General features: G+C 46.3%; 1 protein-coding gene across 5 annotated transcripts in view; it reads left to right on the top strand.

The window, feature by feature from the left end:
* Positions 1-18,818, top strand: part of Sipa1l1 (signal-induced proliferation-associated 1 like 1) — a 279,472-nt gene that overhangs the window by 221,832 nt on the left and 38,822 nt on the right. For 3 of the 5 annotated variants that reach the window (NM_001389245.1, NM_139330.2, XM_087552262.1), the window contains 2 exon segments: positions 4,036-4,305; positions 17,685-17,831. In NM_001389245.1, coding sequence (NP_001376174.1) covers positions 4,036-4,305; positions 17,685-17,831 — 417 coding nt within the window. 5 annotated transcript variants of the gene reach the window in all.

Here is an 18,818-nt window from a genome sequence, read left to right on the forward strand (position 1 = left end):
AGCCTAAAATCATCCGATATGTGTCCCTGTCCAGGAAAGCAGGATCTGCTCACCCTGCCAGCCTTTGTAGAGTCTCCAAGTCCATTAACACTTACAGTAAGTCTTCCGCTGATCTGGAGACACGTGCTGGTTCAAAGGGCACTCGGGCTCTTACCTAGAACTTCTCCAAGTGCCCTGCTCTACTCTGCTGTTCCCTGGCTGCTGTCCTTTGAGTTCCCTAAACAGGAGATAGGTTATATAGTTAGGAGAAGTGCCTCAGCTCTTGGAGTCATATACACAGTGGCTCTGCTCTTTTCTCGAGACTCCAGGTTTGTGTGGGGAGCTGGAAGGAAGCAGTTGCTGTGAGACTGGACAGAATGGAATTCCCATTGCCACCAAACTGAGTAATTCTTACTAGGAAGCTAGGCCAGCGATAAAGGGTGGCTTACTAGCCACGCTCATTGAGGCCTGGTTTAACTTCCTTGGAGTGTTAGGAAATACCATTGACTGAATTTTTACTTCAGTATTCTAGGTCCTAGAGAAAGAAATACACTGTTACATGAATTAATGCATTTAATTCTTTTAGCAGTCCTATGAGGTAATATGACTATTATTCGTGTTGTAAGAAACCAGGCAGGGCCAGTGGGATAGCTCAGTGAGTCCAGCCACCCCCACCAAGCCCCATGACTTGAGGTTGACCCCAGGATCCCATGTGGCAGAAGGAGACCCCACAAGTATCTTCTGACCATGTCCTACTGCAAGTAAATGAATAAACACATAGATAAACAAATGAACGAATGAATGAATGATAATCTTACAAAAGAGAAAGTAACTTAAGTTCTCAGGCTCCTCAGACATCAGAATCCAAGTATAAACACTATTCTATAGGGTTGGCACAGACCCTTACCCTGTGCATTAGTGTAAACCATGGGTGTGCTGGTAAATCTGCAGTTCTTGGTTCATGGTATCATTTCTCCCACTGGCCTCTTTGAAGCTACCACCATGAAATCTGGAAAAGTCTGCACTGGGCCAGATGGGACAGCCTGTTCTGACATCAGTGCAGGTGACTTCCATACACCGTGTGAAGGAGCCACATCTGTCTTCCCCTGGAAAACCCACATGCCATTCTCTCCAAGCATGCACTGCTGCCTGCACGTGCAAGGGCTGAGCTGGAAAGCTGGGTAAAGGCTCAGTGCTAAGCCATATCCGTCCCCGCCGGCTACTCTGTGCAGGTGGGACATTGTGCACTGTGCAGAGGCCTTTGGAGGCCTAGAAAGCTGTTCACTTCTGCAGACGCGGTTTCAAAGGGAACAGTTGAAGCATTAACACCTTGCTACAGTTTTCAACAAAATAGGATGAAGCTCCTGTCTCTTCCCTCCACACTTCACACTCCCACTGCTGTTTTCCTAGCAACTAGTTACTCTGTTCTCTGAGTAATTGCTCTCCTCTTTGTCAGTCTTCCTAGGGATCTAGGTAGGGTGGGCCAGGCCTCCACAAAGCTCACTACCCAGCTGGCAGTTGCTGGAACCTTGAGATCATCCTAGGCAGCCACACAGTGACCATATGTCAGGCAGGCCATAGAGTGTGTGTACGCACTTGAATTTGAAAAGGCAGCTTTTAAAATGGAAGTTAGCTTGACAGCAACCCTCCCCCCCAAATAATACATATATTATTATATAAATAATATAAAAAAATCAAGGACTTTTCCCTATTCTTAGAAAACAGGGCAACCCTTCCACAAACTGTAGTTTGCTTAAGAGAAGGGACATAAAGCAAAGCCAAATTTCTGAGTTCCTGACATGTGCCTGGTGGGTCTTCTTTCTTTTTTCACAGTACCTACCCTGTGGCTGCTTCATTTTGTAACAAATGAGTGAGACAAATGGAAGGCGCTGCCTAGAGTAGCCAGACAGCCAAGAGGACAGCACAGTGAAATGGTTCTGAGGGCTGCCAGAGGCCCTTCCTGAGGGTCCTCATCCATCCCTTCTCCATGAGTGCGAAAGCCCTCACGGTTGGCATCTCCAGAGTCTGTGACGAGCAGTGTCTGACCTCCAGGGCTGCAGCTCATCCACTTAGAGATGTGTGGCTGGCGGGTTAGATGAGGCCCTCCGGATGGTGCAGCTTTGTTCTGCAGGTGCTGCTCTGCAGTCAGGGGCCATTCAAGAGCTAAAAACAGTTACATAGAAAGACCAGATTATCGTTAGGACTGTTACTTCGTGTTGGGGATTTGAGAGTCAAATTATCTTTTAAATGGGAATGGGTTGCAAAGTGGTTTTTTTCTTGCTTTGAAAGTTAGAGCATGTCACCTTTGAGCTAGAACGTATCTGTCCAAATCTCATTCTCCAGATGAGTTCCATCCAAAGGAGTTATGTACTTCTTTAGAGACAAAGTCACAGCTAGGGACCAAGCTGTTCTCAAGCATTGGGTTTTAACATTAGGCTTTAGTTTTCCTTTGGTCACATTAAACCCTGAAATGCCTGCTGACCACAGGCCTGGATAGGTTTCCTATAGGTGCTGGCAGTTTCTTTTGTCATAGGCTGCACTTTGTGGATGTGATTCACTGTGGGTGAAGGATTTGTGGAGATTTAAGAGTGATATTCTCTGGTTATGGACTACAGTAAGCCAAGCCTGCAGGTACGCTGTTCAGTGGGTTAAAGCCTGGCCTGTCTCCTCCGAACCGCAAATCTCTCTGGGTATCTATGCTTGTCCAGAAGGCCAATGTAGTGTAGGATCCTCCCTCCCCCCCATCGAGGACTCACCATGCTATGGCTAAATCAGGACCCATCTGCTTCCTGTAATCTGTCTCACAGTTACCTTCCCTACCACATTTTATTCCCAGGAGGCATGGAGAGTTTTTCATGACTACTTATGTATGGCATTAAAACTACCACCAGCTTCGTCCTTCAGGGGAATGTCCACTCTTGATTCCATCTGTGGTCCTTAGGTTTTACAGAAATAGGTAGGATACAAAGCCTAAGTGGTCCCTTGCTATGAGGACAGTAGGAAATGGCAGTTGGCTGCAGTTTGCATGAGAGTCAAACATAGATACCTCAGTAATTTCTCAGTGCTAAGTATATGTTAAAATGATAGAATTTCAGATATTTTGGGTAAAACAAAGCATCTTAAATCAATTGCACCAATTTTGTTTTACTTTCTAAAATTAAAATTCCAACCTTGGCTCCTCCCTCTTGCCTTGGATTTGGTCTACATTATCTCCAGGGCGACTCTTCACAGCCACTCACCCTCCTTCAAGTCTCCTCCTGCTGCTCAAACCTCGCAGTCCCTGTACTTAATGATGCAATCCCGATACACAGGTTAATACTGTAGTGGGGATAGAAGTAGTCTGCCTGGCTAAGGACAAACGAACACCCCCTCCCCCGGCCTTCTCTCTCTCTCTCACACTGTGTAGAGATAAAGAATGGAATGTGGCTTCCTGAGGACCAAGGTTTCAGGTGGAGTAGAAATGGCAGGACCCGTGTCCCTGGCCCTTGATGTCACTCAGGGAGAGAGAGATTTCTTCCTTTGAAAAGAAATGAAGTCTAGTTTCAGATTCTGCTTGGCCTTCTGTAGGGGACTAAAAATTGTTGTATTTCTGTAGTATGTTTTCTTCCTCCTAGGCTAAATTTGGGTTTCTGATGGGCTTGGGTATCTTTCCTGACTTCATTTCTTGGCTCTTGGGATCCCAGCCCATGTAGAGCCACCCTCCCCTTTAGGTGCCCAGTCGCAGCTATGAGTGGAGCTGTGTGGAGGGAGCTGCTTGTTGTCTGCACTGAGCTGCCTGCTCTGTGCTCCTTCAGCTGCCTTCCCCTCCTTAGCGCTCCATGCTTCCAGCTGACCCAGGTCCTGTGTGTTTCTAGAGACTCCTCATCCCAGTCTCCATGGTTGGGACCAAGTAAAGGAACATACTTGTGATTCCTCTGGGGCTGTGACTAGGTTGTGGAAGGAAACCTGCAAGGCCCAGAGACTGAAAGAGAGACTATTCATGGGAGTCAGCGTGTCATCACTGGCATGGCAAGGCACAGTAGTCACTGTTTTCCTCCTGGTCCTTCCTCCTCATAGGAGTTGCTCAGAAACCTACCGCATGCCAGTGATGGAGTACAAGATGAATGAAGGCGTTTCCTATGAGTACAAGTTTCCCTTCCGGAGTAACAACAAATGGCAGCGTAATGCCGGCAAGGGTGCCCACTCGCCCCAGGTTCCATCGCAGCTGCAGAGCCCCATGACTTCACGGCTGAATGCTGGGAAGGGAGATGGAAAGATGCCCCCTCCAGAAAGAGCCGCCAACATCCCTCGAAGCATCTCCAGTGATGGGCGCCCACTGGAAAGGAGGTGAGTGCCCTCAAAGGTTGCTCTATCTGAGCCCCAGACTCAGATAGCACCAGCTCTAGGCTTTCCCATGTTTCTCAGAAGTAAAACCGAAATGCCCATGAGTGGCCTCCAAAGCATGGGAGCTTTCCAAGCAGAATATCTACCCCCACCCCCACCCCCACCCTCTGCAGTGGATTTGTATATGCTTTGCTCTTTAATTTTTATGTGATTATCAACAGAAATCCTTACCTCATAGTAGTGGCCAATTGGATTAAAAGATCCATGATCTTAAGGTCATGGTTGACTGTACTATCTTCAACGTCTTACGCAACTTATAAGCTAGAAGTAGTGAGATGTGAGAGTTTGGATAGATACCTGTGTCTCTATCATTTTGTTTGGAAAGGACTTTGAGAGCAGTAACTCACAGTACAGTGGATTTCCTGTGGCTTGGAAGGCAGAAGCAAGCAGTGGGGAAGGGCTAAGGCAGTTAACACTGAGGTCATTAAGCGAAAGGAACGGGATGGAAGTCCTGGAACGTGAGGAGCCAACTCCAGTCAGACTGAAGGTCAGAATAAAATTCTTCTAAAGGGAGGGTTTGCCTTGACAAGGCGTCATGGTGTTTAACCATGGTTCTGTGAGCTCTACCACCTTAAACTGGAGCCTCAGCCTGATAGTAAACTGGATCAAGATCTTTCAGATGTCAATAACAATTGAACCTGGAGTTTGAAGTCATTGCTGAGCTCTAGTCTAATCTATGGATGCATGGAGATGACTTCTCTCTGAAGTACGTGCTGGAAGCTTCTTTTCTCCTGCCCACTCTCAATTTGTCTTCGCTTCTGCTTGTGTTGCCCCTGTTGATTCTATGGTAGCCTCTGGAGCTAGGGTGTTCTAGAACTGGGGTAGGTAGCAGAGTCCCTGTGACAGAGCTTTCTCCATCAGGACAGGCTGCCACCAACAGTGTCCCCAGTAATTGGTCTACTTCAGGGGCAGTGGAAAGTGGAGGCCTCCCTGTGGAGTATAGAGGAGTATAGCATGGTGTGCTCTGCATGGTAGTCAAGCTGTAACTCCATCACTTAGCCATCTTGGGATACTAGACTACCACAGAGAAACAGTTTGTAAAAGCTCACACATAAAAATGGCCTTCTAAAAACCTTCATTGACTATGAAGATTTATGTACAGAGAGCCTTGGTGTTTACCCAGAGTCACACCATCCCTTCTTGGTCTCCCCTTGCTTTGATTATGTTTGAGAAGGAAAAGCTTCCAAGAGTTCTCTGAATAAATTCTCTGTTCCACGTTTGGGTCTTCCTAAGGTGTGTTAACCACGGCTCATGCTTCAGTTCATGTTTTGGAAGATGAACCTGGAAGTCGTTGTTTAAAGGGCCCCCTTTCTCCTGCCAGCACCATTTCTTCTTCCACAGAACAGTCCAGAAGCTTTCCCATGTAAAATCATTTGAGACATTCCCTTTCACAGTGTTCCACATGATAGACAGAGTGGGATGAGCTGTGGTGTGTGTTGACTCTAAAATGCAGCAGAAACGAAAGATTAAGTTCAGCAAAATTGCCATCATGAGACAGAGGTGCAGTTTGTAGCTCATTGGTTTCAGTACTGGCTTAGTAACAGTCTCTATTGCTGTGACAAATACTGTGACCAGGAGTAACTTGGGGACAAAAGTGTTTATTTCATCTTATAACTCTCAGGTCACAATTAATCACTAATGGAAGTCAGGGTAGGAACCTGGAGACAGGGGTTGAAACAGAGGCCTCAGAGGAGTGCTACTAGCTAGCTTGATCCTCGTAGTTTGCTCAGCCTGCTCGCTCTTGCTCGCTCTTGCTCGCTCGCTCTCTCTCTCTCTCTCTCTCTCTCTCTCTCTCTCTCCCCCTCTCTCCCTCTCTCCCTCCCTCCCTCCCTCTCTCCCTCCTTCTCTCTCTCTTTCTTTCTTTCTTTCTTTCTTTTCTTTCTTTCTCTTTTGTTTGCTTGTATTTTTCAAAACAGGGTTTCTGTGTGTGCCTCTGGCTGTCCTAGAACTCACTTTGTAGACCAGGCTCTGGCTTCTGGGATTAAAGGCATGTGCCACCACTGCCTGGCGCAGCCTGCTCTTTGATGCCACCATGACCACCTACCTAGGGGCAGCACCATGCTCTGGCATTTTCTCAATTGAGGCCCTATTAACATTTAGCTCTAGCTTATATCAAGTTGACAGAATATTAGCCAGGACAAATGCTTTGGGAATACATGACCTCTTGTTTCTAAGAGGAACATCTGGGATTCTAGAGTGGCTTCCTGCATGTGTCTGAGCCTGCTCCTGTCTTATCCCCCACCTAAGAGAAGGTATGACTCCCTGGGGGAGGGCCAAAGACCCCAGGAAAAACCTTACTTCTTACTTCTTTGGGTTGTGGGGGTATAGGGGACAGGGTGAGGCTGCCTAAGATTTGAATCCTATCCACTGCCCCTTCTAGCTTCAAGTTGTATGGGATGTTCTCTGCAACCCCTGATAGAATCTCAGATTCTAGGTTATTTTTTGAAGTCTTGTCACTCTTTTCTGGATGTTATTAGGATGACCCCTCCAGTTTGAAATTTATGGTAGCCGTCTATTGCAAAACATTGTCAGTTTCTACCCTGTTCCCAGTTTTAACTTTAAGCAAGCCCACACTCTTGCCAGTTACAATTGTAGCTAGGTCGTTTATGAATTTTCAAGATGAACCTTTAAGGTGAGTCGTGTGTGTGTGTGTGTGTGTGTGTGTGTGTGTGTGTGTGTGTGTGTGTGTGTGTGTGTTCCACACAGATGCCTGTGACTTTGTGTGGTCTACATAGATGCCCTCAATTCTGTGTGTGGTCCACACAGATGACTGAGACTGTGTGTCTGGTCTATGATGACCATGATTCATGATTCTGTGTCTGGTCCACACAGATACCTGTGTTTCAGAGCCTTGAGTTTTTCTTACAGTCATTTGATTCCCTTTCTTCTTTCTTGGAACATTGTGCTGAGCTGTGGAAAAACCAGCTCTCTTGAGACACAAGCCTGCCTGCCTGCCTTGGGTCCATCACGGTTCCTTTTGGGTAAATGTTCATGTACTAGTGACAGAAGCCTGCTCTATACTTCATGGTTTTCAGAACCACAGGCCCACAGGTCATGTTTTAAATTTACAGGAAAGACTATTTTCTTTTAATATTTAAGGACACAGTCTATGTAATAATAATATATATTGGTGTTTGAGATTAATAAGAAATTTTCAACTGCATAGGGTTCTTTGTACATTTGTACCATTTGAAATCTGATCCATTCAGTTTGAATGTGACAATTGTATGCTTCCCAGGTGTGCTTCTGCTTATGTAATTTTACAGTGTTTGTGGAGTGTTGTTGTTGACAAAATTAATAACAATAACTTAGAAATAGGTAACGTGATACAACTGATTTATCTAGAGTTCAAGAGTGAGAATGAAGTAAAAACTTGTGTAGCTACATTGCTGAGTTTAAGCACACTAGGGATGGATCAGTTGTAACTGTCTGGATCTGCGTTACTGTACTCAGAACCTAACCATGTCCAGGGCTTTGGATAGGCAGCAGCACCTTAATATATGCAAGAGTTTTCCACTCTACTGAACAAGTAAGATGGTGACAAGCCTTCACTGGGCTGTGAGTGCACTGTCACCCTCTCCCTATGTCACAGTTTCTTGAGCTGGCCCAAGGATCTTTGTGTCACAGAGCATGGGGCTTTGCTGGGGCCAGACCACTGAGCCACTCAGCCCTCACTGAATGCCAGCATTTGCCACTCCCCCTTCAAAACACTCCTTGTCACTAAGGTTTTGATGAGTTGTGCCCCTGCCCCCAAAAGGTCCATCTTCGAGGGGTTGGTCAGGTGGTGCTGCTGGGCAGCACCATGAACAGTTTGTATGTGGGACCCAGTGAGAAGTCTGGGGGCCACTGGGGAACAACCTCAAAGAAGACCGTGTACCCTCTCTGTTTCTACTCTTTGTTTGTGGCTTAGAATGTGAGCATGCTCTCCAGTGTACACCCTGCCGCCCTCTACCACACTCACGAGAGACTTAAATAAAGAATGCTGCAGTTCTAGGATTTTGAAGCCCAGAGTGTGAACTCAGTTTTTCCTTGTAAGCGACATGCTTGTTGTATTTTTCTGTAGTGATCAAAGCTAATGAATGCACTCAGCTTCCCAAACCTGAAGTTTTGTTACTTCTAATCACTCTTTCTGCTTATGTCTGCCCTCATCCCTGACCCACTCCAAGATAATCTCCGTCTTCTCTTGAGTACAGGGGGGAGTTGGGGAAGTGAGTTCATGTTTTGGGGAAAGGGCCACAGCTTACCTGTGGCAGTCAGAGGTCAGTTTTTTAGAATCAGTTTTCTCCTTCCACCTGAGAATTAAAGTCACAGGACATAGGAGAATTAAAGTCACAAGACCAGAAACACCTTTACCCATGAGCCATACCCCTCACCCTCCTACCCTGTTTTGAGTGTGGTGGTGGGGGTCTCTCACTGAGCCTGGATATGGCTGACTCAGCTGTAGATTGTCTGGCCAGCAGGCGATAGGGAGCTTCTGTCCCTGCTCCCCACAGGGAGGGCAGCAAGCACCCCTTGCTACACTTAGCTTTATGTGGCGCTGGGGTGATGCTCATGTTTGTGCAGCAGCAGACATTACTGACCGAGTTGCTGTCTCCCCATCCCTGAGTCAGCTTTTGTTTTAAGCTTCTTCCTTCTTGGCTTGAGAGTTCATACTTCATGCTACTTTTTAAAAGTCTAAATTATTTTCAGAAGCCTCCAATTCTGAGGAGCAGCCTCCTGCTAGCAGAGTCATGTGATAAAAATGGAGATGCACCCGGAACCAAGCCTTTCCTGACACTCATGGTTCTGCACAGTCCTTGGCTCAAGTCCTACTCCCCAGAAAGTCAGCTGAGCCTCACCACTCCCAACCCCCATTGTCCCTAAAGAGTCACATTCTCCTCAGTGAACACTCAAGCCTAGCCTGGTCCCTTTCCACCCTTCATAGCTCAGCTCCTATCTGTCTTCTGAAAGTCATTTTCAATTTCTCCAAAACTTTCTTTTCCTGTCTCTGCCTTAATTTCCCCCTCTGGGAATGCTAAGATCATCAGATTTGCTCACAGAATTTGTTCTGTTTTATCCTAATCCTATTTGTCTGGGGTTCTGATTTAGCTGCCTTGTTCATCATTGAATTCTAAGAACCAGCAAACACTGGAACATCCACAGGGTTCCTGTGAGTAATAGAACTTGCACTGATTTGGAACAGAGTAAAGGGTCTTTTTACAAAAACTAACGGTAACTGCCTTGGCTGTGCTGAGCGTTAACACGGGGTCTGAACAGAACTAACAGCACCGCCTTCACTTACGCTGGCTGTTTAGCAGACTTTTATTTTAACAAATAAAATTTGTCTGCATTAGCCCCACACGAACTACAAGTTCTTGACTGAATCTCTTATGACTGAACCTGAGATCGGTGTTAGGTTTGTCTTCAAGGTAAAGTAGAAGAGCCGAGGCTGGGATGAGAGAGACACAGAGGCACTGGGCCCAAGCCCTTCCTTCATGCTGCTCGGGGGGGGGGGGGGGGGGGGGGTTGCAGTGGCATGCTCTCTGGCATCTGCTGTGGGACTAGAGTTCGTAAGATTTGCATCTCCACATTGTTAACTGATAACACCAAGGGGGGGCTGCTATTCAGGCATTCAGAAAATGGCCCAGCAGAAAGAGCTGGGCAGGCCTCCCAACCCACTCTCATGTGCTCACTCCAGGATCGCCCAGGGAGTGACAGGCAAATGCTTCAGTGTGGTGTCAGGCTGAGGCTCTGAACTGCCCAGAAGCCCTTCCTCCAGCCTGGGTTTTATACCTGTCCTTGGAAAACCTTACCACAGAAGCCTCCTCCCTGCACAGCCACCTGTGTTATCAGATACTTTCCCTGGAAACTAGGGCACCAGGGTTGCAGGCTCTACCCCTCGGTAAGCATGTGTTGAGGATAGTTTGTTTTCAGGGACATTGTATAGTCTCGAGTAACAATGTCCTGGTTAATTCAGGCTGTCTACTATTCTGAAAACAACCCTGATGGCCAGTGCACAGCAGAAGTCACAGGGATGCCGCAGAATCCATGTGCAGCTTAAACAGGCCTGAGAGCTGAGCTCATCAGTTGGAGTTGGGGAAGAGTGGCATGTGCTTTCAGAGCCCAGTCTGACATGCCATGTGGAGGTCAGCCTCTCCCCCTCACACATGTACATGACCTTTCAGACTTTCCTCACTAACCTGACTTTCTAAAGTTCCATGTCGAGTACGTTTCCTTCATCTTGCTTCCCTCCAACTGTCACATCTTACTTGGGTACTACTTAAGATGACTGTTGAGTTCATCTGCACCAACTTTAAGCTTCTTACTTAACCCTCCCATGAGCCCAGTTGGTTGTATTTAATCCCTCTATGGGGAAGGGCACACGATGACTGGGAGATGAGTTTTGCAAAGTCACGGCCAGTTAGTGGTGAAGCTGAGATTAGCATTAACCCATCTAACTTCTCAGCCAGCATGTTGCACGAGTACACAGCCACTCAGTTAAAAATAGTGAAATGAATTCCCGTTCATGAACTGGATGGGCTGCAGTCACATTCACCAAGGTCAAGGTCAGCTGCAGGTTCCTGTGCACTACACAAGCCTCACACTTACACCAAGCATGGGTTCTGCTGTTACCTCTGGAATACTGTCTTTGGACATCTGTAATACTGTTTGAACAGGGAAACTTACGTTTTCTTTATATGCTGGGTCCCACAGGTTAAGTGGCTGGTCCTGCTGACAGTTACTGTACTTTTTCTTTCCCCTCCTCTAGAATCAGCCTTAGATATAAAATTGATTCTTGTCAAGAGGCACCCATGGTGTGTGCCAGCCTATGAATGCTCCCAGCTGTGTCTGAGCAGTTGGCCTTGTTTGAAAGAAGCCTTGTAGGAGGCTCATGAAGGGAAGATTTCCAGCCTCTGGCTGAACAGCTGATGCGCTGAAATTGGGACCAGTCATAGCTCTTCCCAGAGTACACAGTAGGAAATCATTAAAGACGGGGCTTTTGGCTGCTTGGATGTGAGCACAACCTGTGCAGAAGCTACTGGGTAGAGCAGTCATTCTATAAACTTAAATGGCTTCAGAGAAAGTTCTTCACATCATTCTGGAAGAGTCCTGGTCGGTATAAATACTGATAAGGACAGATAACTTGGTCCTGTTCCCTGAGTGGATCCAGTTGTAATTGCTAAGTTGTGGCAAAATGCTGTGCTTAATTATGGGCTGGAGTATCTAATTTGTCAGTCACCCTGCTATTTGAAAGCCTCTCGATCGTTTTTCTCATTGGTTCGTGCTTGCACTTGGGTGACAGAGGGCCTTGTTCCTGTGGGTATGTCTAAGCAGTCCTGTCACTTTGGAACTAAAAGAAGGAAATAGAAGTATAATTAATCCTAAATACTCAGGAAATTATCTTGCCACTAACTACTTGGGCATTGAGAAATCCTTTCTGATGGATTGGTAGGTTGTAATCAGTGATTGTCTGGAACAGTGGGTTTTAAGACTCATTTCAGTACACACTGACTATGGGTCTGTGGGTTGATCCATGGAAATCGCAAGGCATCGATTATGTTATTACATATCTAGGTTTAGGTTTGGTAATTTCCTTTAGTATAATTTAATCCTTTGAAAATTTCATACACTATATTTTGATCACAGTCTTCCCTCTCCTACCCACAACTCCTCCCAGATTCCCTCCCTTAAACTTAATGCCTTTTTTTTCCCTTAAGAATCTATCAAGTCCAATTGATGGTGCCCATACATCTGAATATGAGACATTCCACTGGAGTGTAGTGCACCTACCAGGGACCACACTCTTAGGGAAAACTGATTCTCCCTCTCTCAGAAGCCATCAACTATTTGTATTTCTCCAATGTCTTAGTTACTTTCCCCTTGCTATGAAGAGATACTATGTCCAAGGCATCTTACAAAAGAAAGCATTTGATTAGAGGCTTGCTTATAGTTTCTTCAAGGCGGAGAACATGGCAGCAAGGTAGGCAGGAATGGCACTGGAGCAGAAGCCAAGAGCTTTTCTGATCTACAAGCAGGAGGCAGGGAAGGAGGGAGGGAGAGAGAGGGAGGGAGAGGGAGAGAGGGAGGGAGAGAGAGAGAGAGAGAGAGAGAGAGAGAGAGAGAGAGAGAGAGAGAGAGAGATGAGCTTTTGAAACCTCAAAGCCCACTTATGATAACTCTTCCAAAAAGGCCACACCTGCTAATCCTTACCAAGCAGTTCTACCAACTGAGGACCAAGCTTTAAAGATGAGCCTCATTCAAGCCAGCACACTCAAGGGTAGGAACATATGAATTTCTTCTCCCTCCATGCTGGAATGATTCCTGGCTTGATCTTGTGCAGGTCTTGTACAGGCAAACACAGGTGCTATGAGTTCATGAACACAGCTGTCCTGTTAAATCAAAAAGACAATGTTTTCCTCTGTTACTCCCTGACCTCTGGCTTTTATACTCTTTCTGCTCCCTCTTCTGCAGTGGTTCCTGAGCTTTGAGGAGGTAGTTTGATGTCCTGCTTGTGACTAAACACATCGTAGTCATTTTGTGGAGTTCGCTCTGACCAGTTAAGAGTTTCTGTGTTAACCACTGCTCTCAGCACAGAGGAACTTCTCTGATGAGTTCTGACCACTGCACTGATCTTAGGGTGAACAGATAGAAATTAGAGGGTAGTTTGATACGGTGTCCATTTAACAAAATAATAGTAAGTTCAACCATGGGTTCTCAGTTAAATTATACTATCAGGCACACGTCCTCCTGCGGAACAGGCCTTCAGTCCAGTCAGGAAGTCGTTAGTTACCCCGTAACATTTGTGCCATCATTACACTCAGGAGCAGGTCTTGCAACACGGGTTAGTATTGCAGTTCACAGACTTAGCTGATAAGACGATTGAACGGTTTCCCTGCAGCAGCAGTGAGAGACCCTATCTCAAAAAATTAAGTAGTGGGAACATACTTGAGGAACAGCGCCAAGTGTTATGTTCCAGCCTTTGTGGACACACACACACACCGATTATTGTTTATTTTCTATGGGATTAATGGGTTTTATAGCAATTGAAAGGTATTTAATCTTCATTCTCTAAACATGTGTGCCATTAATACTCAATGTTTTGGTCCAGCAAAACAGGAACAGCTGGATTATTTTAGAAGAAAAGGGAAGTTACTGTGCACAGTAGTCTTTAAAACAGATTTGGCTGTGAGGGCTCAGCACAAGTCAGGGAGGTCAGTATGAGGAAAGCCAGTGAGAAGAGACTGCTATCCTCTCCAGGGCACCACTTCTAAGTGACACGATGCCCCGCAATAGCCCGAGCTCTGCAGAACTAACTGGGCTGCCAGCACCTAGACAGTCACACCTCCTGCATCGAGCAGGCCTCTTAGTCAATGGCATGGCGGATGGCATCGGAGTCACAGTATTGGAAACGGCAGAGCCATATGTCACAAGGATAAAGCTGGTTCTAAATTTTCTTTGCCCAGCACTCATGTATTTGGAGATGTAAACACACTGGGGTGGCTTTCCTCCAGTCGCCCTGTGTGGGTCCTTGCATGCGGACAGTCAGAGACAAAGCCACTATTGAGTCACATAAATGCAAAGCAGAGGTGGGATGAATGCCAGCCTTCTGGAAAGGCTGTTCTTCATTTTGAGCTCACTCCAATAATCAGTAGAAGTTTTCTGATACATTTGCCAAGGGGACAGAGCTGATGTTGAGAATGAGCATGAGGTGTTTTAGTTTGATGTATGTTTTGCAGAACAGGCTACAGGATGAAAGTTCTAAAGATAAAAGTTATGTCTTAACTTTGCCCGGGGAGCCATGTGGCTAAACACTTTGCCATGCCCAGCGGCATAACTCAGCTGCCCAGATGTCCTGTTGGCCCCACTGGGGCTGGCTCATATTCTATGTCCATCCTGACTTTCCCTTTTGTCTATAGCATTTCTTCCTTTTTGCAGTGACAGGATCAAAGCTGTACAAAATGCAATCACATCTGAACTCTGTCAGTGTTATTTGCTCATGGAAGACAGACTCTGGGTCAGAAAGGCAAGTGGCATCACGTGGCCTTGAGTCTGTTGTTCCCTAATTCTTACTCAGTTTACTTTGTTGTTTGTAGCTTGTGATTTCCACTGCTCCTGCAGTCCTGGTTATATCTAAGTGGATAGTGGGAAATCACAGAGAAGCCTGAGAAGAGAGTACAGGGACACCCAACTTTGGTGCCCAGATATTTGTGATTCCTCTCCTCTTCAAACACGGTAGTACTAGGGGCTGGAGAGATGACTCAGTGGTTAGGAGCACTGGATGCTCTTTCGGAGAACCTGATTTGGTTCCCAGCACCCACATGGCAGCTCACATTTGTCTGTAGCTCCAATTCCAGGGGATCTGACACCCTCTTCTGCTTTCTGTGGGCACCACATGCACAGGGCTCATGTATATATAATGCATGTATGTGTGCAGGTGAAACACCCATACTCATAAAGTAAAGTAAAAGTGAATCTTAATATAAAATGTGCCCCGATATGGTTGAACTAGGTTCCTCCAGACACACCCTGGGTCCCGCCATGCTCATTGAGGTCTGAGTGGTGATGCTAGAACAGCTGATGACATAGCAGATGCCACCTCGGAGCACGTCTTACTCTAGCAAGCGTAGAACACAGAGCAAGTATCTGAGGGCACTGTAAGGATGGTGCTCTCACCCTACTTATATATGGAAAACCATATGGTGACGAGACTTGGTCAACTAGGAAAAGCATGGCTTACGGTGATGGTGGAAGATGCTCAGAGGTGGCCTGATCCAGCTTCCCATCAGTCTTCAGACTCTTCTGCTTGTCTTAGGTCACACTTGGAGCAGCCTTGGTAGTTCTCCTGCCTCATGTGGCCATAATGGTTTGTACTGAATCTTAGCCCCTGTAATTCCATTCCTGTTTCAACAGTTAAGAAAGCACACTGATTTCATTATAATTGCTTTTAGCAAATTATAAATTCTAAAAGTCAACACTTTTCAGCTGTTCTAGATCTTCCACAGGTAGGAACCCCTGGCTAAGGCAGGTGTGGGGGATTACTAGTTCTTGCTGCTCTTACAAAAGACCTAGGTTCAGTTCTCAGCACCCATATTGGGTTGCCCACAACCTCTGTAGCATCCAGTACCCTCGTTTGCCCTGTACAGGTGCCCGGCATAAAAGTGATGTTTTCGGGCTGGAGAGATGGCTCAGTGGTTAAGAGCACTGACTGCTCTTCCAGAGGTCCTGAGTTCAAATCCCAGCAACCACATGGGGGCTCACAACCATCTGTAATGGGATCCGATGCCCTCTTCTGGTGTGTCAGAAGATAGCTACAGTGTACTCATATAATAAATAAATAAATCTTTTAAAAAAAAGTGATGTTTTCATATATACAGCTAAAGCATTCATAAATGAAGATAAGTAAGGCTCAGTCCTGTGCTGTTGGGACAGAGCCTCATGGGGAAATAGGTACACATGAGACTGACAATGCTCTGTGTGTGGCTGATAGTATACGGAATAGACTGCTATGTGATCTGAAGACGTTCTGCTCTGTGCATTCAGATACAGTACGGGAATTGGGGGCTAATGGGAAGTGAGGGAGGCATTCTAGGTAGGCAGTAGATGAATGGAAAGCACGGGTGCAGTGGCACTCTGAATCTTAGTACACAGTCAGCCTATCCAGAGTACAAGACACAGGGAGCAATTAGGGAGCATGGCTGTGAGAATGGAATCAGGTCAGATGGTGCAGGGCCTTGAAGAAGGTGGCAGGCAGGGTTTTGGTCCTCTGTCCTGTGGACAGAGGCAGACTTTGGAGAAGCTTCTAGCACTGGTTGACATTGTGGAAGAGCATTGGTAGGAGCTATTGGAGGGGTGGAATGGAGAGAGCCTGGAAGTCAGGAGACCATTGAGTGAAAGAGATCAGAGGATAGTCAGAGTGTGGAGCCCATGATGTCAAGCCATATTTTCAAGACCACTACCTACAGGACCAGGACATATCTTGTGTGTAGTCCACAAGTGTGCAGTATTATTAGGACAGTGAAATCTGAAAGATAAGAGGAAAAAGAGCGGGATTTAAGTATGCTTAGCTTAAGATAACAAGTAGAGGAGGGGCTGGCTTCACAACACAGGTAGAGAAGCTGTTAGTTTTGAGGAGGCTTGATTTGAATAGCTGAGGAGAGAATTGAGGAGCCATGTCTAGGAGACAGCCAGGAAGAACTCAGATCTGTGTCAGAGATCAATGCAGAGCTAGACTCCTAGCAGCCCTCTTCCCTCTCCCTCAGAGTCCTTCTGCCACCTGCTGAGCCAGTCACCTCCCATCTGTAAGCCCTGGAGGAATGGCTTTATCCAGTCGGCCACTTGGCCAGGTTTCCACTCTGCCTGCAGCTGAAGATGGCTTCCCATTAGAAGTCTGTTAGTCATGCCAAACCTATACAGACTGTCAGCTAGTAGAAGGAATCTTTGACTTCTCTGTGGACAGCAGCTCATAGAAAATGCAGTAGGCTTAGCCAAGAAACCTGGCCTGTTGTGACTTAGAACCCACTTCCTCTGCTATCACATGGAGGCAGCCTGCCCTAGCAGGAATCCAGGCATCTGCAGGCATTCACTTCTGAATAAAGTTCTCTGTTACTGAGTCAGCTCACAGTTGTCAACACTTACAGATATTTCTGTGGCTGCATGCCCCATTGTCTACTAGAATAGAGAGGGTCGAGGGAGAAAGTGTCTGTCTGTCCTGCCCGCAGACCTTCGTTGATAGTTGAGCAGTATGCTGAGGCCAAGACACAGCACATCTCTACTGACTGATCATCTAAATGTATCATTTTATCTAAGTCCAACAAGTGCAATTCTAGAAACTGTTTAAATGCTTTTAGTGTCATGCTGCTATCAACCAAAATTATAAAAACTACTTGCCAGAGCCTGAAAATTGTAAACTGAGTAATGAGATAGAAAAACAAAGAGACGCCGGTGAACTGTGCTCTTACAGTGGCTGTAAGGTGGGTGGGGTGAGAAACTGGAATCAACTGGTTAATGTCACTGGCATCCAGTTTCCCTCAGCCCTGCCAGCCTGGAGACTGCACAGCACTTCACTTGATTGAATCCTGACTGCTTTTTTGGAAGCATGTATGTTTTCCAGGTCTTTTCCCCTGTAATTTTTGATGGGTCCCACCCTCTGGGAGGCTCTTTTCCAAAAGCTGTTCCCTTAGGGGCAATGTTAGGGAGGTTTCTCTTGTGGGCTTCCCTCTGACCTCACTTCCCCTCTCTCCATGGGGCCTCTGCTTTTGTGCTGTTTATATGATATCTTATGCTGTGCCCTTGGGGTTTTCTCCCTGAGTTGTTGACTTCCTATCTTCACTTCATACTTGCAGGCTGTCTCCTGGTTCGGACATCTATGTGACAGTCTCATCCATGGCTTTGGCGAGATCCCAGTGCCGTAACTCCCCCAGCAACTTGTCATCGTCCAGCGAGACTGGCTCTGGGGGTGGCACTTACAGACAAAAATCCATGCCTGAAGGGTAGGTATGGAGAGGAGTCCATCATCAGTATCCTCTGTTCAGATATGTAAAGTGAAACCCATTCAGACAGGCCACACAGAACTGCATGAAGCCAGCAGGGAAGATGTAGCTAATCCTCCAGACAGAAAGAAGGCTGTCCCACCATCTAGGTCAAACCACTGAAGAACATGGTCAGTCTCAAACCTGTGTGGCAGCAAAGTTAGATAGCATCAGTTCCTCCATCACACGGGCCATTCGGGGCCACCAGAAGAATTTTTTGTCACGTTTTTCCTCCAAAGTGAACTCAGCAGAACACTCCTTGCCATGGAGTTTATATTGCTGCTGATATGGAGAACATGATAGCCACATCCAATGCTTAAAATTGTCTTATGATAGGCCTGTGTTTTGTTGATTTGTTTTCTGTGGGTTTTTTGAGACTGGGTTTCTCTGTGTAGATCTGGCTGTTCTGGAACTCTGTCTGTAGACCAGGCTGCCCTTGAACTCATAGGGATTCTCCTGCCTCTGCCTCCCAAGCACTGGGATTAAAGGCCACCATTAACCAACAGGTTTTTGTTTGTTTGTTTGTTTGTTTTAAATCCTCATTGACCCTAAATTCCCAGAAGTAACTATTTGCTTCTGAGAAAGCTTATAGAACAGGCTGGTTGTGGCTCTTGGCCTAACTTGTCCAAGGCCCTAGGTTTCATCTGCAGTACCACTAGAAAACAGAGAAAAACTTTCAGAGTGAAAAGGAAGGGAAATGCACCGAGTTTCAAGGCTGCTGAGGGTGCTGCAGTGTCTGAGGCTTGGAAGTAATGGGCTGGGAAGCCCAGTATGCCACACACAGGCTGCCTTTGCTCAGAATAAGAAAACCAAGCTGTGGGTGCTGCTGGCCCTGAGAGAGAACTTGAACCATTCAAAAACCAAATGCTTCTAGTCCACATTTTTCTAAAGACTGTGTTTAATATACAGGCATGTGATTTGATTATTTTTCTGAGATTTTACCATGCC

Source organism: Rattus norvegicus, chromosome 6 (assembly GCF_021556685.1).
Source record: "Rattus norvegicus strain SHRSP/BbbUtx chromosome 6, alternate assembly SHRSP_T2T, whole genome shotgun sequence".
Classification (NCBI taxonomy): domain Eukaryota; kingdom Metazoa; phylum Chordata; class Mammalia; order Rodentia; family Muridae; genus Rattus; species Rattus norvegicus.